General features: G+C 49.6%; 2 protein-coding genes across 4 annotated transcripts; both read right to left on the reverse strand.

Annotated features, from left to right (window-relative positions):
• Positions 1–138: 138 nt before the first annotated feature.
• On the reverse strand, positions 139–6,200 carry LOC125684710 (membrane primary amine oxidase-like). Its single transcript, XM_048927112.1, has 4 exons — positions 4,101–6,200; positions 1,269–1,554; positions 921–1,050; positions 139–692 (listed from the first exon to the last, which is right to left on the reverse strand). Exons 1-4 carry the CDS (start codon positions 5,665–5,667, stop codon positions 408–410), a joined length of 2,268 nt encoding a protein of 755 aa, XP_048783069.1. The 5' UTR covers positions 5,668–6,200; the 3' UTR covers positions 139–407.
• On the reverse strand, positions 1,453–16,857 carry PSME3 (proteasome activator subunit 3). Of its 3 annotated transcripts, none has more exons than XR_007373321.1 (12): positions 16,669–16,857; positions 16,091–16,123; positions 15,726–15,788; positions 15,120–15,224; positions 14,770–14,818; positions 14,039–14,151; positions 13,446–13,514; positions 12,924–12,991; positions 12,728–12,782; positions 12,387–12,473; positions 11,776–11,912; positions 1,453–1,554 (listed from the first exon to the last, which is right to left on the reverse strand). XR_007373321.1 is itself a non-coding variant. In XM_048927125.1 (11 exons), the coding sequence occupies exons 1-11, from the start codon at positions 16,708–16,710 to the stop codon at positions 11,832–11,834; spliced, it is 765 nt and encodes a 254-aa protein (XP_048783082.1). In that variant the 5' UTR covers positions 16,711–16,855; the 3' UTR covers positions 11,697–11,831. The 3 variants fall into 3 exon arrangements, 1 of the variants encoding a protein (XP_048783082.1); XR_007373320.1 differs by lacking the exon at positions 1,453–1,554 and adding an exon at positions 6,222–10,418; XM_048927125.1 differs by lacking the exon at positions 1,453–1,554 and having other exon boundaries at positions 11,697–11,912; positions 16,669–16,855.
• Positions 16,858–16,913: the final 56 nt, after the last annotated feature.

The following is a 16,913-nucleotide window of genomic DNA, read 5'->3' on the forward strand; positions in this document are numbered from 1 at the left end:
GAGTGTGCCCACGGCATTGCCTTCTCCTCGCACTCTGTGTGCTGAAAACTGTGCCCCAGGACCCCCCAGCAGCCATTGCTGGAAGCTTAAAACAAGACAGGCAGAATAGCACTGGATTTTTTTCTTTTTTTTTTTTTTTTTTTTAACCTGACATTGGCACTACACAGCATTTGTTGCTACAACAGAGGAAGCACATGTTCTCCTCACTTTTACCCCTGGCATGCAGCAGTTAGCAGAGACTCTGCAGATCTCTTCTGGGCAGCATGCTTCACTCATACAGATCACTACATTATAAAAGCCACAATAAAAAGTGAAGTTGTTACAGAACTGCAAACAAAGAAAATGCCACTAAAAGAAATGAATATCCATGGGAGATCAGTCAGCCTCTAATCCTGCTTCCTGGACCTTTAAAGCCTGCTGATATTTTGGAATCCGTCATAGGTGAATGGGGGGAAGCTTGGCAAGCAGGAGGCAGTTTGGGACAGGCAGGTGATGGGGTTAACCTCACATGCCATGAAGTTCTGCTCGCTGGTGAAAAACACGCCATCGGGTGAGTAAATGGAGGGGTCCAAGTCGTAGTAGTTGTAGGGTCTCAGGAGAAAACCAACTGAATTTCCCACCGTCAAGGTGTTGGGAATATCTTCTGAGTGAGGGATATGGAGGAAACCAGCAGTTATCCAGGCCACAAGATCCTAGGCAGGAGGAGGTACACGAGTGCGGTTATTTTTGACTGAAATCTGTGCCTGGGGCACAGGAGAACAGAGGGTACCTCAGTGGGCACCCACAGCCCTTGTTCCTACAGCCCAGCAACGCTCCAGCCCACTCTCCTCATGCTTTGCTGCTGTCCCAGTGGATCCCATGAGCAATGTGTGAGGTGGTGTGGCCGGCACCAGCAGCCCATGCCTCCAGCCCCTCCTCACCTCATTGGTGATAGTTTCATTATTGATGTAGTCAGCAAAAGCGACAGTGGGGGTCCAAGGGTCGTTCTGGTTGTAGACACTGGTGCTGGTGGGTTCTTCCTCCTTCCGCCTGGTGACAGCCAGCTTGTACCTGGGGACAAGGACAGAGACAGGACCCTGGGGGCAGGGCAGAGCTAAAGGCTGCTCCCTGGAGCCTGCAGATTACCAGGCTGGTCCTATGGAGTAACCAAAGTACCGGGCTGCATCAATCCCCTCCCTCCCCACAGGAAGCATCCCTGCAGCACCGCTTCAGCCAGTGATGCTGGAGGCATTGCAGAGTACTCAGTGACCCCATCAGAGCAGTCTGACCTTGCCCAGCTGATGGCCCTCTCCATGGAGCTGGCTTCGGGAATGTGATCCCCTGCAAAGCTGATGATTTGAATCCTGTAGCCACGTTGGTGGCCCCACTTGTTTTTTTTGTTGGTTGCAAAGTAGACGTATCTGGGCATCGTGGAGTGGAGCCGGAAGGCAGCCTGGTCCTCTGTGTCCAGGGCCTTCTCAGTGAGCCGTGGACGCTCAATCTGCTGCTCTGGGTTCCAGGGAGCCTGTGCCACCTCAAATGCCATGTCATGGGCCACCAAAGAATTCTTCACCTCTAGGAGGACAAAGCAAAGCAGCTGAGAACTTTCCTGCAGTCAGGTCCCACTCTCTCCATTGACCCTTCCTGCACCCCAGGCTGCAATCACCACTACCTGCAGACAAGAGTAACTATTGCTCCCTGGTTCTACTGCGCAATGGCATGCCATGCTCTGTAATGCAAGTTTGTTTAGCCGGTGAAACACAGCACTGTGTCATATGGTGCCATTCCTGTGCACTCTCGTCCTTGATGAGAGAGCAGAAAAGGAACCTCTCCAAGGACAGAAGAACCGGTATGAGCCCTGTCTGATTAACCCGAGCACCTGACAGCCCAAGCACCGTGTTTCTGCTCACCAGAATGCATCCTGCAAGGCTGCACCAGATAGAGTATGGGCTCTGAGCACATCTGCACATTACAAAAACGGAGCAGCTCTGGTCTTTCCACAAAGATGATACAACAGCCAAGAGCTCACAGCAACAGGAGCAGCACAAGAGCAAAGAAATCTAGCGATAGGATGGCCAAGAGATGATGAAGGAACCCAGCAGCAAACTTCTGCCAGCCTCCAGCACCTGCAAGGTTTGACCAGAGCTTTGGGACCAAGCCCCAGCATTGCAGGTGAAGTCAGCATGAGAGGCTGAGACCTATAGAAATGGACCCATGCAGCCACTGTCGTGCTTCTTCTCATCTTTTTTGTGACGTGGACAAAAACTTCCAATTCCATACCTCCCCTTCCAGTGACAGTTTGAGATTCCACCTGTCTTTTCCCTATTTCTTTCATTTTGCAATCCCTCCTTTTTTTTTTTTTTTTTTTTTTCCCCTCCTCCACTCCAGAAGGACTCTAAAATCATCCTAAAAGGAGTAGTTATTAAGTTTCTAGGCATTTCTCAATGAGAAACAAACAAATTTAAAATACACGGTGGTAGTTTACAGCATATGAAATGTCAACATGAGCACAAGGACGGATTGAAACAGAAGTCGTAGAGGAAAAAAACAACCTTAACGCTCTCTATGAGAGCACATCACCTACCCCACATGTGGGAAGAAAAAGTAGTGGGGGAGTCTGAAAGAACGCATAGAGAGCCCAAAAGAGACAAGACCCAGACCTACCCCCCACATCCAAATGTATTTTAAAGTTGACAGGACAAGTGCGTATTGTAGCCAGAATCCTAAATCCTACTGCTGTACCATCTCCATGGAAAAAGGAGGAGCTCATATACCCCATGACCCGGAATTTGGCTTTGACAGTTCTGTTCTGGTAGAAGATGAAGTCTCACAGCTCCATATTGGTTTTCTGCCACCACATTAATTCAGATCCTTCTGTTTCCTGTCTCACTTCCAGCCCCTCTTCTCTGAAGGCCTTGCAGCAGGCCTTGTGTAGGGGATGCTATGCTCGTGCGGCACAGGGGGTAGGAGAACCCCTCAGGCACCCTGCATTGCCTCTAGTCCTGGTACTCAGCTCAGCATAAACACTTCCTTTCCCCTGCTTGGGCCTTGACATAACTCTTCTCCACTGCTCTTGCTCCAAGGTGTGCTCCAGGTGTGCAAACAAAGCAGGGAATGCAGAGATACAGCAGCCACATAAACGGACCTTTAGCTGCTTTAGCGTGCTCTCAAGCCTTGTTCACAGGAAGGGGATCAGATTCAGCTCTGTTTTTGACCGTAATGCCGAAAAGCAGCATTACTCAAGGCTACATGAAGCAGGAGTCATGGAGCTGCACTGCTGCTGGGCTTGGGCACAGGCAGCCCACAGCCTCCCGATGGATCCTGCTGGTTCTCTGAATATGTAAAACATTTCCCACCCCTTTTACAGGAGCAGGTTTCAATAGAAAATATCCCACACCACCGGCTGGTGCCCTCTGCTGCAGTGCAGCCCCAATGCCTTCCTGACTTGCAGAATCTGGATCAGCCTGGGAGGGAAAATAAATCCAATGTGCTCAGCCCGTATGCACTGCAGGGCAGCACTCAGCCCTTCACTGCAGCAGAGAGCTGCTCCCACAGGAACCCATGCCCCCACATGCAGGATCAAGGAATACTCTGGTTCCTCGCAATAGCTGATGAGACACAGGCTCAGGATCTAGCTACACAGATTTCCTTGAAAGGGATGGAAGGACAGATGTGCAGATGGTCAGTGCTGCACACCACACAGGAGAGCACGGATTTCCCCAAGGCATGAGAGGATGCCACGAATAGCACCAGGCATTGCGGGAGCCAGCTCACACCTCTTGTGCTGCAGACAGGGCTGTGCCTGCCCCGTCTGCCTGGCCACGCTTTTGGCAACATGCACCGTGCCAGACATGGGGCCTCAAGGAAACACAGATGTTTTGCAGCTGCTACTTTTCATACTTTCCCTAGGATGAATACAGAGCTCCCAGACAATTTCCTCTGCCTGTAACTCCATTACCTGGACAGACAACTACACACACAGAAAAAGAATTTCGCAATTAAAGGTTGGGAGACAGAAAAAGCAGAGATCTGACAGCAACCGCAAGGGACTCCAGTGACCAGAATCCCCCCTGAGACATTCCCCATTATAATGGCATAAATGAAAGGGAGGTAAGACCTACCTCCCACATCCAAGTCCACTTTATAGTTGACAAAATGGGTGTGAATTGTACCCAAGGTATGCTCCCAAATTCTATTGCCATACTGCAGACCATTCCCATGGAAAAAGGATGAGCTCGTGTACCCTGTGGCCTGGACTTTGCCTTCGATGGCCCCATTCTGGTAGAAGATGAAGTCCCAGACATAGTCATAGTTACCCACAGTGGTGATGGATCTAAGGACCAGCGCGGAGTTGACCATCCCACCATAGTACAACGACTGTAGGTTGGAGTAGTGGCGCCGCAGAGGGGAGCCCAGGTTCTGCTCGAAAATGCAGAGGGCCGCCGTCCTCCTGCTGTAGCTCAAGCCCTCATGTAGGGTGTGCGTGTCCACATAGGTGGCCGTGTACGGGCAGTCGACCCCACGCACCAGGGGTGAGGAGTAGCGCCCAATGCCAAAGCTGCTGTCCATGTAGCGGGTGGACATCCCGCCAGGGCAGTTGGAGCCATACACTGACAGCGCCTCCTGCACACTCATCTCGTACACAACCCTCTCCCCATTGAACCGGATGTCAAACAGGCGCATGCCCGTCATCACACTCATTCCAAAGGCAAAGCTCCAGGCCTGGAAGATGATGAGGTTGTTCCTGATGCTGTACCGCGGCCCCTGGGGCTCATACTGCAAGGGGAACGTCGCGGCCACCGGTGCTCGGGGCCTCATAGACGAGAAGTCCCCATCCCACGGTGCTCTTTTTACCTTCTCCACGTGGACACCACCCTGCACATAGATTCTCTCCAGCTCAGACATGTCCCTGTAGTATTGGCCGTTGTAGAAGACTCTGTGGACTGCCCACTGTGTGAGATCCAGGCTGCTGTGGTCCACCAGCACCTCCAGCCCCATTGGGTGCAGGAAGAACCCACTCACATTCTGAAACATGACAAACCAGGTGAGCCGATCTCCAGACCGGGATCCACGGGGAGCAGCTGTCACAGCAGCCAGGTTGGCCCCATCATACTCCATCACTTGGTCCATGAAGGATGGAGCTGCAGGGAACACCTGTTTTTTAAAAAAATCAGCAACCTGTTTGTATTCAGCAGGCAATGCTGGTCTGCGGTGGTACGGCACCTTCCCCCCATACTTCTGCACCGTGATGTCCCGGTGGTACGTCGGTGCCGGCAGTGGGCCCACCACGTACTCGGTGACGTTGGGCTCTGCCTGGGCCCCAAAGTACAGCACAGCCAGCGCCTCGCGGGGCGGGGGAGCCCCTCCGGCATCCAGGAACCGCAGCACTTCTGCCTTGGCCGGAAGCTGCACGTCCACGGAGGCAATGCAGTTGTCAGAAGGTTTGGCACGCGCTGCATCAGCCAGCGGCACCCCGAGGCTGACCCGCAGGTACTGCACCACCTGGGCCAGCTCCTCGGCTGTCAGGTCGGCAAAGACCCGGCTGTGGCCGTCGTCCGCTTCCTCCTGTGCCAAGGGCTGCTGCTGGCAGGAGCTGGGGGCCCGTGCCCGGGTCAGCAGCACGCAGACGAGGGCAAAGATTGTGGCCAGGGCCAGGAGGAGCAGCACAACCACGGTTTTCATGTTCATGGCTGCTGCTGGTTCCGAGGCTTTTTGAGTCGCTTTTGGAGCAGGGCTTCTGCTGCTGCTTCTGCCAGTTTATGCTGCAGTGGATGGAGTAGCAAGGAAAGTACAAAAGACTGGGAGAGGCTAGGGGAGGAGATCTGAAGTTAGTGGTGAGCAGAAAGAGCAGCTCTCACTCACTGCATCCTACTCTGCCTTCTTCCAAGAGCTGCTGCCCTGAGAGAACCACGGGGGATGCAGTCAGTGACTCAGACAAACTTCACATCACTGTTACTTTTTCAGTCCTGCCCAGTTTCCTGAGGCTGTAATAACGACAATCCTGTAGTCATACCAAGGTGGTTGGGACCACAGTGAGGCTCTCACAGACTGGGAATTGTTGCCACACTGTAGAATTTCACCTCTTTGCAACTTGTCAAATTTTCTTGTTTATCAGGCTGCTTCCTTGCAAACACTCTCCCTGGCAGCATGATTTCAAACTTGGAGTTACTTTTTATTTTAGTTTTTAAAATCTTCTACGTGGAAGCCTTTGTGAAAGCACATCCACCTGTGTAGTAGTAAAAAAAAAAACTTTGGCAGGCATAGAGAGCTGGAGTTTAGGACGATATACTGGCCCCGGTGCAGCATGAACAACTAGCTCTTAGTTTGCATCTCTGAGTATTCATTAACTAATTAATCCCCATCATTCCACTGGAACAAGTTCAAGTAAGTTTTGCCTCTGCCTCAAATTCTAAGGTAAACTGCGGTGCAGCTTCAGAGAAGTTCCCTCAAGGACAGCCTTTGATCTGTGGCATCCACACAGGCAGCGCCAGCAGCCCCCTGCTGTCCCACTGCACAGGCTGAGCAGCCACCTCCACTGTGTCTCCCAAAGGCTGTGACAGCTCCCTCAGCCATTGCCACCCAAAGTCTCTGCTGTTCTCACAGCATCACCGAGCAGGACGGGGGGTTCTTTGCTGCCACACAGCAAACACCAGAGACAGACAAGACACACTGCTTCAGTTGCAGTCCCTGCCTGTCCCTGAGCTGGTGCTGAGAAATACAAGCAATCCAAGAGAACAACAGCTGGAGGTTGAACCCAGCATTTCCATTCCTGCTGCCAGCCTCACCTCACCTCACCCTGGCCTTCCCTTTTTCCTCCAGAGTTTCCCAGTGGCAGGCTATCCCAGCCTGCAGCACCATTTAATCTTCTTCCTCTGCTCCGGGTCTTGCCCTAGACTCAGCCTTTCCTAAGCCACAGTTACCAGACATCGCACTGGCAGGCAGGCAGCTAGATGGTTTTAGGACACCCTACATTATCTTCACCACAGTGGACAGCTGTCAACCTTCTTTAACCTCAGCGGCAGCCATGCAGGCAGAGTCGCTTCATGCAAGCAGGAGTCCCTTCTGCTCACTGCCTGTTGCACCAGTAAAGCCACAGTAGTCATCTCATGTAGCTGCTGACCAGAAGAGGAGAACCCTGTGACAAAGATGCAAGTAGTGGGAAGAGACAGGACCTATGATAAAAGAGCTTTGGCAATACAGGCTGTAATATCTACAGGTTTTAGAGGTACCCTGTCCCATCAGCTTTCCACTGATCTCTGACAGCAGAATCAGATGCCTGAATAGCCCTAGATTAAGTAAAAGTAGTAATGAATTCCAAGATAGCATTCCAGCTATGAAGTCAACAAGGCTTTAAGGGTTACTTTGCGTTGGGTCCCAAGGAGAAAGTCCCTTTTGGTGTAAAGCCTAGAACACAGTACTCCATTGCACTTAGAGTGCAGAGAGGAAGTGCTTTTGTACTGTTGAAGGTTGGGAACAGAGTCAAGACCTACCTCCTGCCTCCAGGAATTTAACTGGCCTCTGCTGCAGCACACCTCTGCACAGCTGGGCTGAGCCTGCTGCACAAACCACATCTACCTTTACATTTCCCTGTAGCAAAAATAGCAGATAATTTAGTTTCAACTTTGCCTACTGGTGCTGCATCTCACGTCCCTAAAAGCCAAAGCACAAGCTGCAATTAGATTGTCATTTTTTAAGCAGCAGTAATTTAAGAGAACTGGATAAACTTCACAGGCCTTACACTGCCCCACAAATGACAACTCAACCCTGCAGCTTGTCTGTCAGATGTCTGAAAATAAAGTGTGGGAACACTTCTGTGCACGCTGGGGATTTGGAATGCAACAAAACAACAGAAGCCCCAGTCAAATGATGTCCACATGATGAACAAATCCACAGCACACACCCTGGGTCTGCTCAATTAGTTGGCACTAACTGATCTCTGTGCTGCCTCTGTCCTGCTGCAGGGTACGTGCCAAGGCTGTCATGCCTAATATCATGTGTCATTTAATGATGCCCATTTCTGCTGTACCTTTCAAGCTGAAGACTTTTACAGTTTGTAACAAGAATCAGCCTCTATTTTCTGGGAGTTCTGTTCCAGAACAAATACAAGAACTAAACCCATTGCTATCCTTCAGCAGACATTTCAGGAAGCAGGGCAATTATTTGAGTCTGAAGAGATGAGAAACCCTTACCAACATGCAAGTGATAAAAAATGTTGAGGGACTCTTAAGTATAACACATACCACAGGAACAGCATCTTCTCCAAAAGGACCCTGAAGCAACTTAAAGCTAGCCTAGAATTTCGAAGATGACACATCTCACTAATAGCAGCATGACTTGTTTATGAGCTGCGTGGTACAAAAAAAAAAAAAACAAACCCAACTGTCCACAGCTCATTTCCCCAGTCTAATTAGCCCATGACTCTTCCCTACCTAACATGGAGAATTCACATCATACCAGTTTATTTTGACCATGTGGTTGCTTTTAGGCACTGCTTGTCAGTGCAACACGTCAAGTAAAGTGCCAGTATTTTCCAAACAAAGCACAGTAGCTGGGAGTTTGCTGTGCTTTGCTCACATAGAAAGGTAGAGCTGGCAAAAATAGTCCCTCAAATTTATAGGAACCAAAGCAGACAGGCAGCCTTTTGAGTCAGTGACTGCCAAGCAGCTGGGTAAAGAGTATACTGAGCACACACAAATTCTTGCCAGTTTTCCTGACACGGGTACATCCCAAGCAGATCCCAAGTCAAACTTCAGACTCAACCTCCCACTCTCTCACCTTTCACAGTCAGCTTGTGTAAAACAGACTGCTGGAAATTGCTTGACACTTACTCATGCTGGCTAGCGTTTTTGTCTGAACAACTGCTGTGCACTTATTCTTATTTCAAAGTTCTAATCTCCACTGCAAATGCAAGCTGGGATGTCTCAAGAAGCTGTGAGTTAGAGTCCTGACAGCACACTGCCGCTTCTCTGGGAAGGAAGAGCAGAAACCACCGCACCAAGGGGTGAGGATCCCAGACAATAAACCTTCCCCTGCTCCTCTGCATGAAACGTGCTTCTCACCAACACCTGTCAGCACAGCAGTGCTGGACATTTCATCCTTCCACGGGACTGCTGGCACAGGGCTGCTGTGGGCTCCTTTTCTCCTGGCCGTATCAAGGTGGACCTCTTCTGCCATACGGCATTGAGCAATGCCAACAGTAATCTTTTCAGCAGTAGCTCCTGCCTCCTCAGCCCCAGGGACCTGTGCTGTCAGTTCCTTACCCATCTTCACCAAGAAGTGTGGGCACCAGGACTTTTCCACTCCACAGGAAGCACAGTGGCCCAGCAGGAGGCAGAATACAGCTGTCTACAAGCTGCTGCTTATGCTTCGTCTTGGAGGCTGAAGACTTTGCAGACAGGTCGGCCAGGAGGCCAGGTCTCACCCAGCCTCCCAACGCTCCTCAGGCTGGATCACAGCCCCCACCTAGTGGCAACCAAGCTGTGAGGGACACAGCCTCCCTATCACAAAGCAGAACAGGCTGGACTTCAGCAGCTCACAGACAGGAAGCTGGGGAATGAATGCCACTTGGCTGAACACTGCAGAGCAGGTCCCTGCAGCCCAGGCTGTATGCCACACGTGCTGAGGAACAGGAACGAGAACAAAAGCATGCCTCTGAGAAACGCTGAGGATGCTTTGGCCCATGTCTCCTTTGTACTGCACGCACAGTAAAATCAAGAGAATAACAGACCATCCTCTGAATACACTTGTCAGGTATGATACTCAGATGCCTGTCCTACAACACTGCAGACATCTGCTCTGCACAGATGCAGGGGCAGCTGTGAAGTGAGTTGCAGCTCTTAGAACACCATCATGCAAATGACTTGTACCTGTCCAGTTATACCTGGACCCAAGACAGCCTGAGTCCAACACAAAGGACAAGAACAGGGCAGATCTCATCAAACTCAAGCCCCTGGGCCTAATATAAGGCATGCTGAAGGAGCAGAAACAATCTTCAAAGCAGCACACACATAGCAGTACCAACAGTCAAAAAGAAGAATGAGGAGAACATATGGAAGGAACCACTGGATGTGTGAAAGGCACGGCCAAGAGCAGACACCAACACTGCAGAGCGATTCTAAGAGCTCAGTATCACAGACAAGGGGCTAGCTTAAAAGAATTCAAAGTACCTTATTTTAATTTCCTGATATGGTAAAAGTTTACATAGTTTCATCTGGCAAAGAGAGCTCAACAAATTAAAATAAATCAATACAAAGAAACACAAGGGGGAGTGCTGCTCCCAGATAGCAGCTACAACGCAGTTGGTTTGTTACAGAATATTTATTAGTGGGAAGACTAAGGTTGACTCACTACAAACAACAACAGAAGAGTCTATAGAAAGGGCTGGCGGCCCTCCACACTCCGGGGAAATCCCTAGGAAACCAGCAAGAGACAACATGGCTCTTAGAGGTGGAAGCAGAAAAAGAAAACAAAAACAAAATTTAAAAAAAAAAAAAAAGAAAAAAAAAAAAAAGAAAAGAGAGAGAGAGAGAGAAAGTTCATTTCTTTTGTCACTGTTGTTACAACGAAGTTAACACAACTATTAAGGCTACTGCACAATAAGAATATATGGGTGTAACGAGACCTGGGTAACAGAGAGGTTCCAGAAATAAATGATTTAACATTCCCTGAATATGGGACTTAAGTAGAAATACTATAAATAAAAAATTTGGAGCCTGCAGCATTATGGGTTCACTTCCCACACACAAAAACTGACGCAACACAACCAATCATTTCCAAAGGGGGTTGTAATGGACCATGAAATGTTCCAGCAGCTTAGAGGAGTCAGTAGGCACACAAGGGTGCTCTTTTGCAGGGGAAAGAATACAAGGTTTGCAACGGACCAGGTGGGAATTGGCCATCCTCACCCCAAGCACTACTGTCACAGCTGGCCTGCTGTGCCTGACAGCTGGAAGCACTGCCAGAAGAAAGCAGGTTGCATTCTGATCACACATGGAATCTACCAGGAGTTTAGCATCAGACCTCTGGCTCCTCCCTTCTCTCAGCCTGGGCAAAAGCAACTCATACTGAGGAGGCATGAAGACTCCCGTGAAGTTGGTTTTAACCAAGAAAGTGACTCTAGTCAATTTGCAAATTGGAGCAGAAGCCACATGCGCTCACAACCAGCCAGTACAGCAATCAGCCCCAGTGACAAGCACCACCTTCAGCTCTGCATTGACCTGCTCAGAACCAAGGCAGAGACAGATGGGCCACACTCTACTGAGTCAAAAAAGCCACAGAACAATTACAGACCTCTCAGTGGCACTGGAACGTGGCTCTGGCCACCAACCCAGATGGGGCAGAATCCTGTCTTTGCAAATAAGTCAGTGCAGAGCATTGGCAAAGGGGCTCAACTACAGCCAGCACTGAAGAGAGCTGGCTTTCAGTGACTGCACCACCACCCAGGCCTTATCTTATGCTGAAGACTGTCTGCCTTGTTCACAGAGACCACAGAGAAGTCTCCAGCCAAGAGATGGAACACGACAAGGGCCTGGTCTCTACTGTAGCTCCTACTCAGGCAGGAAGAAAGGCATGAAGGAATGTTCCTGCCTGGCTGGCGCTCTGCTCTCACTCTGCAGTAGCCTCTAGGGCATCCCAAAGCAGCAAGGCCTTTTTCTTTACCAGATACTAGAGGGAGGGAGAGCTCCTGAGACCTGAATAAAACCAATCACAAAACTAGGTGAGAATTTCTTTAGATTTTAACTAAGAATGCAATACTATTTCCAGCCAGTTTCCCATCTCGATAGTCATGTAACAAACCAAGGCAATGACGGTCTTTAGTTGACTGAACAGTTCTCAAGTTCAAACGTTGACACTTAATAAAGGGTCTCAGCATTGCTGCTCCGAGGCCTCTTGATCTTCTCAATGTTTTTAAGGATCATGTCATGCAAAGTGACCTGCAAAAAGGGAGAACACAACTCAGAAATGAAGGAGGGGAGTGTCAGCATTCAGGATTCACAACAACCACTGACTTGAGCAATATCACAGCTCATTCTGGTACTACTTTCAACCCCTGCTTGCAATCACATTTCTGCTTAAAATAAGCACAAAAAGAAGACATCAATACAGAGTACAGAAATGGTTTCTACTGCCTGAAGAATTTAGGATTGCAGGTTCCCACAGCAGTGCACAGAATATTTTGTGCTCAGCTTTCATGAATACTCAAGTTGGAAACACCCACATCTCTGGGAGATGGTGGGGAGGCAATAAACACTTAGTTCTTCTTGCTAGTGCCAAAGCAGACCAGGAAAGACATAGGCTTCTCGCCAGGACTAGCTGTAATCATAGGGAAAGGGGAGAGCAGCAGAAGGATCGAAAGGGCTCTTTCTGTTACGTGGAGAGCCAGCAGGAGCTCTGTTTTTTTCACTTACATACTGATTCCTCAGCTCTGAAATGATCAGGCGCAGACTGATGTACTCCTTCTCGTCAATCTCTGTCACTGTGCGGCGGTAGTCCTCCTGCAGGAAACAGATGCATGGCTAAGTGGCCTGAGCTCAGGTGTGCTTCCATGTACCAACTGAAGGTCCTACCTTTTACAAAGGAATCCCCCTTTCAGTTTCTTCTCTTCTGATGAAGATATTCTGTACTCTAATATAGCCCACCCTTTTCCCACAGCACCCTTAGCTCAAAAAGGACAGTGATGGAGTAGCCTGAAGAGTCCCAAAAAGCAGCAGCACGTAAACAGTAAAGCACCACTTCCCCATTTACTTACCACATGAGGGTACTTAGCTATTTTGGACACCAACTTGGCTCTTGTGATATAATACCTGTTAGGAAAACGGAGACAAATCAGACAAACAGTACCAAGATTTTTCCAGACACAACCTGCCCCAGCAAAGCTGAAGGACCTTCCCCGAAAGGTTACTTTTCCCAGCAGCACTCCCAGAGAGAGCTCTGTTTCTTCATACCTAGAAATCTGGTCCAGATAGGATGCTGCCTCACTCTCCACAGTTCGAAGCTCAGCGACTGTTTCCTCCTGCAAAGGAAGCCTTCTCATGAAATACTCATACTGAAATTGGCCATCGTGGCTCTAGAAGTACCCTGTCTCAGCAGTTCCATGTCAAGCTCAGATTTGGATTTTAAAACCTAAACCAATTCCACCACTGCAGACACTGGATACAATCAAATGATTTGGAAGAAACCTAGAGGTCCACGCTCTTGGGGCATAGCTCTCTGCCACAGTAGGGCACACAGCCTGCCAACGGCTTACGGGCTGGTTTGGCCCGGTTCCATGACTAGCAGGGCAGAGGTATCCACAGACCCATGTCCTGAGAAAGGGAAAAGGGAAAAAAGGAGAAAAAGGTAGAGAGATGGGCCTTAAAACAGCGGCAACAATCTGAGGAGAAACAAACTAATTTACTAAATCAGATATCGAAACGTAAGACAACACACTATAATACAAAACCACGACACAGCCAATGATATCTTACCTGAATAGAAACACCAAAGTTGTTTCCATCTTCTATCCTGGGAATTAGAAGTTGCACCCACATTTTGACCTGCAGAAGAAAGATCACTATAAACAGATCACTGCCAAGATTTTTACAGAGAAATCTTGTAATTTTTTCCAAAAGCCCCCTATGACCGTGTCTTTGCCATGCAGCTCATGATAAACTCCTACAGGTTCTCCATGCTCCCACACCACTTCTGAGTAGATTAAATTTCTCATATGGCTGAGAAGCCACACAAGCATAGCAGCTTCTCAAGGGAAGCTCCTCTGATTGTGCCCAAGTGGCTCTCAGCAGGTGTTGGTTACTATGCAAGAGGGTGAAGAAAAGCCTCAAGAAAGGAGCCTGCAAAACAGACATCCTCCTTCACAAGGTGTACTACAGAACTCCCTGAGAGCTCAGAAAAGGAACATTTCCCTGCACCTACCTGTCAGACTTCACAAGTGCAGGATTCATACCACTATCATTTATAAGATACAGAGGAATCTGCTCCTTCAGCGAACCTTCACACAAGGAGCAAAAGTATTCTAGTGCCCCCATCTGCTCCAGAACTCAGGGATGCAGCCCATACCCACCGTATTACACTTCTCAATAAGCAGCCTGATCTCTGGTTTCACTTTCTCAATGATGTCCACCAGCTGCTGGTTGCTCTTCAGCATCCCATTGGGCATCACAAACACTTTGGTACCTACAGTGGCAGAGAAGGCAAACGCATCACCTCTATGTGGGAACAGATGCACCAGAAGATCAGACTAAAGGTCCACCTGAGCATCACGTCTCCTACAAAGGCTAGCAGTGGACACTGAGCCAGGACACAGCTAACCAGCGAGGAGGGGGGAAACTGGGCATGGGCTAGCCGTGATTGCCACAAAGGAAAGAAGAGAGGAAATACGGACTTAGACGAGAACTGGAGAGCTCTAGCCTGCTGAGCCTAGGTACAAGGATTTTCCTGACATGCGTGTAAGAAATTATTCTGCCTCAGCTTAATCCAAAACCAGAGGTCTTCCTCCAGATGTAAAAAGCTTTTAGAATAGATCCATGGGGAGGCCAGCTGCTCATCAACACACTATGCCTAAGCAACTGCTACTTATGTCGATCAGAGAAATCCAAATCCTGCTGCTTCTAAGAGCTAGAACCTGACTCCACCACAAGAGAATATCTGTAGGTCAGGCTCTGAGGCTGCAGAGACAGGTCTGCATAAGCAGCAGATGCTGTCAGGTCAGGGCAAGTGGGACTGAAGTCATTTCATTCTCTTAAGGCACGGCTCAAGGGGCAGGCAGCAACAAAGAGACTCGGGGATTCTTACCCTGAAAGGTCTCTTCACGGTCTTCCAGCTTCCTCTTTTTCATATTTGGCTAAAATATACAAAATGTTTTACTCACAAACTAGTCGTAAGCTATAAAACTGTTGCAGAGGAAGTAAGGATAACATTAGGGCCTCTGCTACACTCCTGGTTTCTAACCATCCGTCTTTAAAAACAAAGGAACACTGTGAAGGACAGCATCACCCTCCAGCAGACTTCCCAAGATCGGGAGACCAATTCCTGAAAGCCTTTGGGAGGCTGTTTGTTAACTAAGAATATTCTAATCCAACACAGACCAGGCCATGCAGTTTTAATTATCAGAAGCAGGAGCTCAGCCAAGAGAGTAACCTTACCCCGTCCAGTCCATCATGGCTGTTTGTGAGAAGAATTGGGTCAGGCACTGGGAGATTCATGTCTGAATGGATCTGAGTGAGATCGTGAATATTCAGGATAGGCTCCTGGAAAATAATGCATACTTGTTATTTAATTATGAAATAACGACTTCTATCACAGTAAGCACAATAAGATGACAAAAGTTTTACATCTCCAAACACAAAATAAGGACGAATACAAAAAAAACTCCAACAATAGGACCGTTAGCAAGACCTCCCTCTGTCCAAGAGCAGAGTGCCAGCTCTAGATTACGATCAAAGCTATTGTCTGTCTGCAGCGCTGGGCATGCTAGAGTCCTATAGCATCATGAAGGACAGCCCAAAGCTACTGAATGCGTAAGAACAGTAAATGTGTCGATCACATGAAGAAAACTGAAACAGGAATCACTCCCTCTAGAGCTAGCAGCGTTTCAGTACATGCACGCAACAAAGCCATTGCTTCGCTTCTCTGCATTATGGTGATATACACAAGATAAATGCACAGGAAGGATCTGTTCCAGTCACATCACCTTCCAGCACACAGTTTGAAAATAAAATAGAATACAGAAGATAGCACGTATATCTTACTTTCAGGAACCCATCGAGTTCTAACAGCTTCTTTGGGAAAAAGTTTGCCACTAGATCTTCAGCCTGATAGAGAAAAAAGAGATTATGAAGTGAAACAATGCCACGAATTCATCATGAGCTAACAAAAACACCAGGAAAATTGACTCTCCAAAGCCAGGAAACAGCAGGGCACATAAGTTCTGCCTTCCAACAAACTCCACACAAAGCCAAATGGAAAAAAAAAGATGTGGAGTGGGCCACAAGGCTGTATAATCTCATCTCAGCCAATGACTAAAGTGAGCTGTGCACACTTCTAAGATTACAGAAGACACTCAAACGTCAAAAAGACGTGCTAAGCTAGCTCTTTCCTCTCAGAGGATACTCACCTCGCTTGTGATCCGCTCTCTGAAGGAGTCAACCTACAGAAGAAACAAAGCAACAGTTCAGGACAGTCCTAAAAAATCCCCCAACTCAACAGTAGCTGGGTGCTGCGCCATGCACGGATGGAGCCTGCCTCAGGTCCGAACCCCGGGCACCAACTTGTTCCTGTGAGCGCACGGCGGAGGGCCGGGAGACCCCAGGATGGACGAGAAGCAGCCGAGGAGGCCCGCGCCTCCCTCACTTGCACGGGCCGAGTTCCAAAGGCCAACGCACGGCGCGAGGAGCCCAGAACAAAAGCCGCGAGGCCGCAGACCGCCAGCTTCAGCGCAGGCTGAACGCAGCACACACCGAGCGGAAACAGCGCGGGCGCGGCCCGGCCGGGGCCCAGCAGGAGACTCCGATCGGACAGCGGCGGAAGAAGGAGCGGCGGGGCGGAGTGGGCCGGGCCGCGCTAGGGAGGCGCGGAGAAACGGCTGAACGGCCCCCGCGGAGGTGCCGGGCCCGCCCCGAGGCCCGGGCAGACTCCACGGGGAGGGCCGGCAGCAGCGGCGGGCCGTTAAGCGGCCGAGAGCAGCGGGCGCACCTTGAGCTTCACCTCCGGGTCCACCTTGAGCAGCGAGGCCATACCGGCAGGTGCGAATCCGGGTCTCGCCGTGCCACGGGCCGCGCCTGCCGCCACCCCACCGCCGGCTCCGCTGCCGCCGGAAGTGAGGTCACGCCGCGTGCTGCCAATAGCAGCTCGCTTGCTCCCCGCCTGACCGCGCCGCCAGGTCCTGGCAGCTGGCAGGAAGGAAATAGAGGGGAACGTGGAAAAGAAAATGGCCGCCA

The sequence above is a fragment of the Lagopus muta genome, chromosome 25 (assembly GCF_023343835.1).
Source record: "Lagopus muta isolate bLagMut1 chromosome 25, bLagMut1 primary, whole genome shotgun sequence".
In the NCBI taxonomy this organism is placed as follows: domain Eukaryota; kingdom Metazoa; phylum Chordata; class Aves; order Galliformes; family Phasianidae; genus Lagopus; species Lagopus muta.